Source organism: Epinephelus lanceolatus, chromosome 23, assembly GCF_041903045.1.
Source record: "Epinephelus lanceolatus isolate andai-2023 chromosome 23, ASM4190304v1, whole genome shotgun sequence".
In the NCBI taxonomy this organism is placed as follows: domain Eukaryota; kingdom Metazoa; phylum Chordata; class Actinopteri; order Perciformes; family Serranidae; genus Epinephelus; species Epinephelus lanceolatus.
The window spans coordinates 3639844-3651970 of NC_135756.1; the positions used below are offsets into that span (position 1 = coordinate 3639844).

Below are 12127 nucleotides of genomic sequence, written 5' to 3' on the forward strand. Positions count from 1 at the left end.
CAAGATGAACAACTGGGGTCTGTTTCACAAAGCAGGTTTAGTGAAAACTCAGAGTCTGTTAACCCTGAAATGAGGGAAACTCTGAGTTTTCCGTTTCAAAAAGGGAGGTAACTCAACCCAGAGAAAGAGGGGTAACTCCAGCCTGTTTCAGAGAGAGAGGTAACTTAAGCTCTCGGTCAGTTACCGTAGTAACAGACTCTATGAACCTAACCTGGTCGGGACCAGGTTTTTCTCAATGAACCTGGAGTGTCTCTCTGTCTCCGCCCTCTTTCAGAGCCACACACTCCATTTGATTTCCTCATTCATTCAGTCAGCAGGCGAGTTTTGGCGTAGCCTAGTTCTGCCGTCTGTCTTTTAAAAAAATCATTTAAAAAATCAGTCAGTAAATCAGCAGTCTATTAGGCACAGTAGGTGGCGACTTTTTTCACTAACATGGCATGTCCTTTTGATAACGATCCCGTGGATGAAGACTGCGCAGAGAATTAAATATTCATCAGGAGATGGTTATCAGACCGCGCATAGATGTTCTAGCATTTCCACACAATTATCTTTTTGAGCGGTACCGTTTCACGTCACAGTCCATCATCTACATACACAACCTAATCCGTCCTTATATCTGCAACATTACCAATCGTAGTCATGCTCTCACATCCCAGCAGATATTGTGTGTTGCGCTCATACTGTATAAAAATGCGCTGTGTTTCTTTGCAAATGGAAGTTTTTTGTACAATGTCGGAGACGCTGAACACTTGAATAAGGCAACTGTATGCAGGGCGGTCAGAAAAGTGTGCTCGTTTTATGGGCATCTGCCTTCTTTCTGTTGGCTGAGTAGAAGTCTGTGTTAGTTTAAATGGGCTTAATTATTTAACAGAACATGATATAGATGAGAAGACATTTATGTGTGTTAAAACAGCATTATATTGGGGGTAAAACAACTGCACAGTCAAACAGCCACTTAATATTTATTTTACAATGTAAAACATTATCAAAATGAAGTACCCCCATGAGATTATGCCGAGGTCTTACCTGTTTGAACAATGTTTATATATTTCATCCTAAACTGCTGCCAAGTGCGCTTCTCCTCCGCGGGATTGCACTTAAATGAAATAAATTAATAGGCTACCATTCAAGCAGTTTTCCCCTGTAATATTATTGTGATTGCAAAGGACTACATTTAAACTTATGCATTCTCCCACGCCGTCTCCCTCTCTTTTGCAGCTGCAGCGGTGTTGCACTTCTTTTTGAAAACGTGTTCAAACTCGCCATATGAGCGCATTAAGATTTCTAATTCTAGTGGGGTGAAAACCGCCCTCCCCGTCCCCGTTGCCATGGTGACTCGTCGAATCGGGGCTCCATTGATGCAGGCTTTTTATAGTTGTGGTGCACGCGCTTAACTCCAGGTGAAACTACTCTGAGTTGATTAAACTGATTCAAATCAGCTGTTCTGGAACCGGAAACTCAGAGTTTCCTATCTCAGAGTAGATCAACTCAGAGTTCAGGATTAGACTCAGAGTTTGTTGAACCTGCTTTGTGAAATGGACCCCAGGTGTGTTGTAGAGGGACAGTGACTGTGTGATCGTCTCATTTCACTTTTTAAGACAAAACTAAAGTCATACAAACACTTCCTGTAACTTTAAAGTTACAATGTGTAATTTACGTGGTTGTTTATTAGCAAATATCAACTATTGCTTTCATAAATATATATTTACTAAAGTGTAATGCAATTCACACACAAATGGAAGCTTTCTCTTAGGCTTAGAATGATTTCTCTATATATACACAGGCAGGGCGCGGTCTGCTGGAGGCTGCCCTCTTGCGTCGCCATATTTGAATACAGTACAGGGATATACGCGCTTCGCCTTTGGCGTTTACCTAGAACTTGCCGTCACTGGAGACGGTTAAGGTGAAGATCAATCCGGGGCGCTTCTGCGTGAACCTGCTTTGTACTTTTATGATTCTGTCGCACTGTAAATGGAGGACCACACATATGTTTTGCCCTGTAAGAGGGAAACCACGCCACCAAATAAGAGAAAAAGATCAGATAAGCGAGGACGGGACAAAACGCGAGTGAATATCAGTGTTGCTTATTCCAGGTGGAAAGAACTCCTGAAGGAGAAGGATTTCACAAGGGATGCGGAGGTTGCCTGCTTTCTGCTAGACAGGTAATTCAATCTGATATTTTAAAATCATTTTGGCTTCATGTTTGCAACTACTTTTCCCTCTCGTCTAAGTTCAAGTGACAGCTACGTTTACGTGCTAACGTTATCCTAGCCTTGGCTAACATTATACCAGAGCTACAGCTAAATGGTTAGCCTAGCCTACAGCCTAATCTGTTGTTTACTCGCACGCTGCTGCGACGGCTGCCACCCTCTCCTCCTCCTCCTCTTCCCTCTGGGGAGCCGAGACACACCTCTTCGCCTGGCCGTTCCTGCACCGCATCCTTCCTCTCTCTGGTCTTCCTCCTCTCCCTCTCCCTCCTCTCCCTGTGTCCTGTGGAAGAACACTCTGGAAATGCATGTATTATAATCGTACCAGCCTATATTTGCCGCACTGTGTCGTGACTATCACATAAAACGTGTTATTTTAGCATTACTGTGCTAATGTTTGCTCGTGTTACCAAAACAATTAGAAATAAAACACTCCTAACATATATCTCACAGATAACCTGTATCTCACTGGTAAGCTATAACATATCGTAACATGGTTTAGATTCCTAAATACATATTCACCTTGTCGCTAGATACTCCTGAAAATCTCGAAAAGCTCTGCTGTCTGCGCAAGGCTTTTTGTCCTAAGAGGCCACCGTCACTTACCCGACGGGAGGGGTGAGTAAGTGAGTGCTGCAATCTAGAATTTGACCGCTGACGTCACCATTTTTACACACTGAGGCTTTAAAATCACTTCCTTCAGTACCCTTGATCAGCAGATTTAGTATCATACGTTATCTCACTTTTCATGCTAAAATCACAAACCCATAAATAAATCATCATGGTTTCTTTTGCTTTACTTTCGTACCACAAACAGAGTTTGATTGGCCTGGTCTCCGGTTGTTTAGTCTGGCGCGCCCCAACTGGTCAAGTTTGTTAAAAAAATACACCTTATTTTTAAGTAGTTAATTTCCAGCACAGTGCTTTTATTTTGAAGTGTTGTTTGTTGCTGTAGAGTGAGTGAATAACAGACCGCTTCTTGACAGAAAGAGCAAACTATCTTAGCGACAAACACAAGTATGGCACTGAACATATTCAACTGTGTGGACCCTGAAGCAGAAATCTGGACCAGTTGGGAACCACTGGTTGAGTCCACATCAGTTTGACTGTCAGATCTAACGTCAGCCTGAACAAACCAAACGCACAATAAATTAGTGAGATTATGTGTGAAGGCACCTTAAGGGAGTGAGCTCAAACTATAAGAAGCAGCCACAGATCAAAAGTGCACAAACTTTATAAGCAGACAGAGGTGTCCACATACTTTTGGCCATATACTGTATAACATATGACACTGTTATAAAGTAACTAACTCTACGTCCTGAGACACGCCTGTGCTCCATCAGAGTGCAGTAACATCCACACTGTGTTCACAGGAGCTCAAACTGACTGTGTTTTAATTTAAAGACATTTACAGTGAAGTTCTGAATAAACGCGGATCAGTTTGTTTTTCACGCAGCTGCAGCTGACAGTTTCTGTCTGCAGCAGCAGAAGGATCCAGCTGTGGTGTTTCTCAAGCAGCTGCAGACTTTCTGCAGCAGCTGCTGCCACCTGCAGGCTCACAGCTGTACTGCAGTGTTTAAATCTGTGCACACATTATAACCTTCTAACACTGTTTGTTACAGGAGGGAAGCTGTTGTTCTTTTCTCTCAGTGAAGGTGAAGAAATAAGGTTTCTCATCAACAGAGAACAAACTGCAATAAAGACAGCACTGCAGCTTAAATTATTTTGGATTTGTCTAGTTTACCAGATCCTTTTTTATGTCATTAAGTTGTTGAATCATAGTTTCTTTAAATAATTAGCATCCTGTGTTTCTCGTCTGCTCCTAATTTAAAACAGCAGCCTTAAAGTATCACCATCAAGCAACACCTTTGACACTACTGGACTCAATAAATGCTCACATGTACTTGTAGGTATTCTTATTTTTGCACTGCTGGATCACCAACAGCTACATGGAGGCTGCAGACCAGAGGCCTGAGGTCACTGTGTGGTGATCAATACTTTGATCAGTTGATTTATATAAACTGAAATGCTGAGCGCCTGAAGGTGGCTCCTCCATTTTTATCTGGTCTTGACGCTCTGTTTTATTTTGCAGCAGAACCCTGTTAATTTACATTTTATCACCAGACATGGTGCGTGTTCACAAATTGATTTGTACCAAAAGTAAGTTGAGGAACACAGATGCAGGTCGTCCCTGTGATTGTGAGCAGAATATATTGATTCTACAGTGGATCCAAACATCATTTGGTTTATAAAGTCTCACTGAGAAACATCCTAATAAAGTGAGATGAAATTGCAGATGAAGCATTTTCTATTTAAATATGCATTTTTAAAATTGTATTTTATTTTATTTCTTTTTATTTTATTTTATTTCATTTTTTTCTGAATTTTTTTGTTTTAATGTGCAGATGAAGCATTTTCTAATTAGATATGCATTTTAAAAAAACTGGATTTTTATTTTATTTTATTTTATTTCTTTTAATTTTATTTTATTACATTTTTAAATTTTTATTTATTAATGAAATTTTATGGAAAAATAAATTTAATTTTTAATTTGAACTAAAAAGCACCTGACTGTGTCTTTGGGTGTTATTTTTCCACTAGTCTGAAAAAACCCATGTAATGAAGTCTTATGGAAAGACGTTTTCCAAGTTTTCTGATTTTTTTTTTTTTGTTTGTTTGTTTTAATATGCAGATGAAGCATTTTCTAATTTTATATGCATTTTTAAAAATTTGATTTTTATTTTATTTAATTTTATTTCTTTTTATTTTATTTCATTTTTAAATGTTTATTCATTTATTTTTCCATAAAATTTCCAAAACATTAATCTGAACTAAAAAGCACCTGACTGTGTCTTTGGATGTTATTTTTCCACTAGTCTGAGAAAAACCCATGTAATGAAAGCAGCGACATAAGAAAGTAAGGACACGTCCCAGTGCACACTCTTGTGCATTTATCATCACATCACATGATCAAATAGAGACTTGACATTGGACCACGTCAGCATAAATATTACCCAGAAATCATCGCTGCATATCTGAAAAAACCATCAAAGAAAGTAAGAAGTTAATCATTTAATTGAATAGTTTTTTATACAGTAGTTAGGACCCCCACCCCATGGGCCCCACTGCAGCTGCACTGTCTATATTTACGCCCCTGTGTGCAAGGAAAGACGCCTGAAAAATCTCCCATTAAAATCACCTCCTACCAGCAGATATTTGGTCTGACGTCATGCAAAATATGAGTCAGACCACTGAACACGAACTGCTCAGCAGCAAACAGCAGACAGACAGTTAGAGACCAGCTGGTGAACATAGTGAAACATTAGCAGCTGAAGAGACAGATATTTCACTCAGGAGTTAGTGGAGACAAAATTTATAATCATACTGTAGACTTCATGGGGGACACGCCCCCCTCAATATTTGCATTTGGCTCCTAAAGAAAGGGCAGTTGAAGAGGACGTTTTCTCACAAAATTAAATTAATAATCACCCAAATGCAAGAAATGAAGTGTTTGACACTCACAATTTTCTAGCAGATGACCCTAAAATTCTCCCTTCATGTCAATGCTGTGTATCCAGAGTGTTCTGCTGCCCCCTGGTGGTTAACAATCCATCACTGCCGCTTTAAATGTGGAAAACCTTTCAGTGTTTCTTCTGACAACCTTTAATGCAGCAGCTTCATGACCCAAAAGCATGAATATGTCACCTGATTAATTAGACCAAACAACCCCAGACAGAAATAGTCGCTCATGAACACATCAAAGAAGTTATTGATTATCAGGCTGTAGAAACATCAACACAAATACAGACTGAATACAACATGTTCAGGCTGAACTCACCTCTCTGTGTGACCAGCCCTCGGTGTACTGATTCCATTGGTCATCTGAGCTGAAGAGCCGTCCGTCCTCCCGTCCATCAATCCGTCTGTGTCGATGATTCAGCAGTTAAACTCCATCAGGCCTCCATCCATCAATCCATCAGCTAATAATCCAACAGGACGGTGAACACGTGACGTCTGCTGGGACCATTTTAATCCCCTCAGTTTGTTCAAGAACTCCTCTTTTTGTTTTCATCAGGTTTGGTTGAGTGATTCGTCCATCGAGTCCAGATGAGTAAGGTGCTTTCATGTCGTGGCTAATTATGGAGACTTAAACTCAGCAGGAGGTGACCTGACATTTCACTGTGCAATAAATCATAGAGTTCTGAATCAGTTTGTTTGTGAAATATCGGGGCATGCACGAAATTATTGATCGATTGGAGACAGATTTTGTTGAATTAATGATTTTGTATTTTGAGTATAATCTGAAGTTAAAACATCAGAGCTCGACTGATACTGGCTGACTGATAATGTCAAAATAATTTCAATTTTTAACAAGTGGCTGAACACCTAATGTTTAAGTTTAAATGTGACTGAATTAATGGTATTGAAATATTTAAAAAAAAAAACAAAATCTGTCTGAGTTCATGTAGTTTGGGCGCTATTTTTATTCTGATTTTTTTTTTTAGATTTTTTGTAATTTCAAAAACTTTAATTCAGTCACTCCTAAATGTTTCTTTCTTGGATCATGTGACTGATAGAACGTAACCTGATTGGTTATCTAAATGATCCCATTCAGGCTTGACAAGAAACAGGTCAGTTTAGTTGCTGTTCTGGAGCTTTTGATCAAATCACATGATCTTCTTCAGCTGAAGAAGGGTTAGCCCAGGTGTCATGGAAATGGAAACGTTCATATTTCTGCATATTTATCGTTTGTTTCTTTGTTTGTTTTTGTTTTAATATTTAATTTTTGGATTTTTAGATTCATTTTTTACAAATTAAAAGTCCTGCTGAAGTAAAACTATTATAGTGAGGGACAGGCCAAAAACCTCACTCTCACCAGTATAAAGCTGTTTAAAATATTTTAAATATTATTTAATTGACTTTAATTTTATGTTATATTACAGGCAAAGTTATATTTTTAAAATTACATATTTATTCATTGTTTCAAGCTTTTTATGACTGATTACCTCTTTGGGACACTAAAGGGCACTGATTCTGTGGAATGACCCTTTAGCAACTTGAAATTTTATTTATTTATTTTTTTTAATGCTGAAATTTCATATCTGAATCTGTGAACCCTAAATTTTTTTTTTGTTTGTTTATTTTTTTTAAATAATATTCACAACTTGAAATCACCCATGGCAATTCCAAAGACGAGAATTCAAACCATTGTCATTTGGTTTCTTCTTCTGCAACTGAATGAATACCTAATCGTGAAATTCAAATCACAATTTCAATACCAAAAATTCAGATCTTGGCTCTTGTTAGCCTCCGTACATGACTGATATGTAACGAATACCGCCAAAATGTGACTTAACTTTGTTGTATTGATCATTTTTAGCATCTTTTTTATCAGATTTTGTTGTTTTTCGTTTAGTTTATATAAGTTTTGCTGTTCAAAATGTACTTTTTCGATAAGAAACTAACACTAAAATGTCCTGCTCCACAACATTTTATCACAGCACTTATAAATGTCTAATATCAGCAGAGATATTAAATAAGTGTCAGTATCAGTCGAGCTCTAAAACATCCATAATATCATCATTGAATCTATTGAACAGGATGATTTCCTTTTTTTTCCCTATTGTAACTCCTTAAGATTTTTCAAGCTGAAAAAATGCACAATTTTAAAACATCAGATGTGTTTCTGGGAACTTGTGAAGAACATTTCTCATTATTTTCACCTTGTTGCAGCCAGTTCATTTCTGCGGATCATATTCTCTGTGTGACTGAGCTGCATGGACAACAGGTCACAAACCTGCCTGCTAATATTTTTTATACTTGATCATCTTTACTGTTGGAGATTAAAATAACGTGTGTCGGATTCAGCTGGTGAGCTAAAACAACATGGAGGCTTCCACAACATGGTGGTTTTGTGGCCTCGCTGAGCCTCGTCTCCACAGCCTCAGCCTGCGTCCTTTCATTCCTGTGGCAGACAATACAGAAAAGTCTGGAAGGTTGCTATAGAAACTGCATCCACCGGAGAGATGCGGGGCTCCTTGTCATCCACACAGTGGCGCTCTTGGTTTGGGAAAAGCTGCACCTGATTTCATAATGCCTCTCTACAAAGTGAGGATTTAACCTCCTGAAGCAACATTTAAACATTTAGGCGACTTGTACGGAAGCCTGCTCAGAGAAGTTTAATTTTAGGATAAGTGATTCCTCCAGCCTGCTGCACATCATCTGATCCACCACTGAGCTCCATGCAGAGTGAATGGAAAATACATGAGGGTGAAATAACAGGTGTGCGTGTGTGCGCGCGCGCGCGGGACCATAACAAAAACAGCCACCATGTGCCTCCTGCATCAGTCTGTATATTTAGACTAAATTGGTCCTGTGTTGCTTCAGATAGACAGAAAAGCAAATGTAAACTTTAAACCTGCATTATTGTGGCAATAAATTACGCATTTACTAAGAGAAACATCAGGCTAATAATAATAACAACAATAAAGTGCTACAACTGGCTAAAGGCTGATCATTTCAAAGCTTTCCCCTCTGACTCATGGCGCGCGTAATGGAAGACTGTTTCAGGGGGATAAATGTGAGTTATCTCATAATAATCCATCTGTGAATGAAATGAATCCCTTTGATGGCAGAAATAAGGAGCTCGCCAACCTAAACTCAAACCAGAGCGCGGGATGTTTGATGGCACGGAAAGATTCCCTCAGCGCGCCACTGATGCGTAATTGTGGGTCAAAAATCAAACATCGGTGAGCTTCCCGGTGTACGCTTTGTGCGGGCTGCAGTTGGTGTATTTGATGGAGTCCGCGTCATCGCTGTCCAGGTAGTCGGACTTGGACAGAGACGGCTTGCTGTCGCTCTTGTTGAACTCTCCAAACTGCGGCTGCTGCTGGCCGCACGTCACATGCGTGTACTGGAACTGCTCTTCGTGCTCCGTCTCCCGGTGGTAGAAGTAGTTGAAGTTGGAGACGATGACGGGCACCGGGAGCGCGATGGTTAACACTCCGGCTATGGCGCACAGGGAGCCCACAATTTTCCCTCCGATGGTGACCGGACACATGTCCCCGTAGCCCACCGTGGTCATGGACACCACCGCCCACCAGAACGCGTCCGGGATGCTGCTGAAGCCAGAGTCCGGGTCATCCGTCTCCGCGAAGTACACCGCGCTGGAGAAGAGGATGACCCCGATGAAGAGGAAGAATATAAGCAGTCCCAGCTCCCTCATACTGGCCTGCAGGGTCTTCCCGAGAATCTGGAGCCCCTTGGAGTGTCTGGAGAGCTTGAAGATCCGGAAGACCCGGACCAGACGGATGACCCTGAGGATGGCCAGCGACATGGCCTGCTGCCCGTTCCCCTGGTGCTCCGCTAACTCCAACCCCAGCGTGATGAAGTAGGGCATGATGGCCACGATATCGATGGTGTTCATGATGTTCTTAAAGAAAGCGGGCTTGCTCGGGCAGGCGAGGAACCTGACCAGCAGCTCGAAGGAGAACCAGATGATGCAGAGCGTCTCCACGATGAAAAACGGGTCTGTGAACGGGTTTGGCTTCTTTGCGCGCACCGTCCCGTTCACCACCAGCTGCTCGTCAAACGTTCTGGCTTCCTCTCGGAACTCCGGTAAAGTCTCCAAGCAGAAAATCACAATGGAGATGAGAATAACCAGCACGGAAACTATCGCGATCCCCCTGGCGGGTCCGGAGCTCTCCGGGTACTCGAACAGGAGCCAAACCTGCCGCTGGAACTCGTTATCAGGCAGCGGGCGCTCTTCCTCCTTAATAAACCCCTCATCCTCCTTAAAATTCTCGATCACCTCCTCCCCCAGTTCGTAAAATTTAATCTCCTCCATGAAAATGTCCACTGGCACGTTGACGGGTCTCCGGAGCCTCCCCCCGGACTGGTAGTAGTAGAGGATGGCATCGAAGCTGGGTCTGTTCCTGTCGAAGAAATACTCGTTCCTCAGCGGGTCGAAGAAGCGCATCCTCTTGCGCGGGTCCCCCAGCAGAGTGGAGGGGAACTGGGCGAGTGTCTTCAGCTGCGTCTCGAAACGCAGCCCGGAGATGTTGATGACCACCCGCTCGCAGCACTCCTGGTTCTCGGCTCTCTCCGGGTCGTACACATCCTGGGCTGACAGCGCGGCCAGTGCCACAGTCTCATCCAGGTTCTCTCCGGGCACCACTGTCATCTTTCCCCCCCAGACAAGGGCGACGCTTCCCGCACCTCAGTCCTCTCTGTTCCCCCTCCGACTCCTCCGCGCGTATTTGGAAACCAGCTGAGCGTCTCCGCGTGCCTTCCTCTTTTTTCTCGGTGTGTCGGCGTCACGTCTGCGGGTGAGCTGGTTCCACTGGCATTTTTGTGCCCCCCCACCCCCACCACGCTCACCTTTCCCGTCCACGCGCTGCTGTAGTCTGGACTATCGGCTCGACTGTCACATTCGCTGCATCTTAAGCAGGCTTTGCCCTCCCCGAGCTGACGTGTGTGTGCACGCTCTCTCACTGAGGGGGAAATAAAAACACACATGCACGCACATATGCTCATAATGAATCTCATCCAGATATTTAGGAACAAAGATGCACAAAATGATGACGATTTCAGGAGGAAATGTCAGGAATTTGGAGACTTTGCGTGCACATAAACTGTCGTGCGTAATGAACCTGTTGTCTCCAGAGTGGCACAGTCTCAAGGTTATCACTTCAGCTGCTGTTTATGGTGAAATGCAATGTGATATTTGCAAATACGAACATGCAGTTTTGAATGAGGGCAGAAAGCGCGAGAAATTTCGTGCAAAAACATGCGATTCTCATGCAAGAAATTGTCGTTTTTCATTCATATTTGATCCTAAATGAATACCTGTGGCTCAGAGATTTGCCTTCCTCCATCCACCCATCCTTTCATCCACAAATGACACACACATAAAGGGGAAAGAGACCAAAAAAGAGGCTCTGCAATGTCACGCTGCAGCCGTTTCAAGACGAAACCTTGCTGACGTTTCCACAACAGCCCTGAACGCGGCTGAGCTGCTCCACAAGTTGTGCACGACTTGCAGGATATGTCATGCCTCTGTTCTGTGTGCTGCAGGCATGTTGCACTGTGCATGACAAGCGAGATAAAGACAGCTATATTCTTCTCTGCTGCTTCTCTGTGAGACATGAAAAGGCTGGGTTTCAAAGCAACATGTCTCTGAATGGAAGGTAAACACTGCTGCGCTGTGCAACAAGTCAAGGGGGGGGGGGGGGGGGGGCAAAGCTGGATGATGGAAAGAAGGGAGAGTTTCTGGGCTGCAGCTCAAAGCAGTGACGTGTTTTCCTAAAATAGCTGGATTTCTCTCAGGGCCGCAGGAAAAGTTTCTTTTCCCATGGAATGGCCCGAGGGAGCTGCAGGGGGAAAAGGAGGGAAAAAAGAGAGATGACATGAAAAGGAAAAAACAGATTTGCATCTCTAACCAACAGAGAGCAGAAGATACAGTGTGTGTGTGTGAGTCATTCAGAAATTACAGGAGTTTAACAGAAAACCTGGAGATTGAATTCTGAGCTAAGCTCCAGTGGAATGAACATATTTTTATACCAGGAGACAAATGCATGAAAACATTCTGACATCTTTCACTATAAATGCTTAAATGTTTCTGTTATTTCATGGAAATGAAAACTCATTTTATTGATAAAAACACAAGATGTGCAATAAAATCAGATTGTTTTTTGTAAACTAAACGTGTGTTATCTTATTTAGCTTCATCGCTCCTCATTAAAACAAATCTTCAACATTAAGAAACTCCAAAATCAGTGGAAAATAAAACTAAACTGCCTTGCAAAGTGGGAAGAACATGTGCAAAAGTTTGTCTCTTCTGCAAATAATCATACAAAAAATGGGGGGAATCTGCTGCATTATCTTTGAGCATGGTTTTATGATTTTAACAAATTCTCTGC

The 12127-nt window shown here is 42.0% G+C and overlaps 1 protein-coding gene across 1 annotated transcript; it reads right to left on the bottom strand.

Moving 5' to 3' along the window:
- Positions 1–7603: 7603 nt before the first annotated feature.
- On the bottom strand, positions 7604–11598 carry LOC117249202 (shaker-related potassium channel tsha2). Its single transcript, XM_033614667.2, has 2 exons — positions 11055–11598; positions 7604–10699 (listed from the first exon to the last, which is right to left on the bottom strand). Exon 2 carries the CDS (start codon positions 10387–10389, stop codon positions 8947–8949), a length of 1443 nt encoding a protein of 480 aa, XP_033470558.1. The 5' UTR covers positions 10390–10699; positions 11055–11598; the 3' UTR covers positions 7604–8946.
- Positions 11599–12127: the final 529 nt, after the last annotated feature.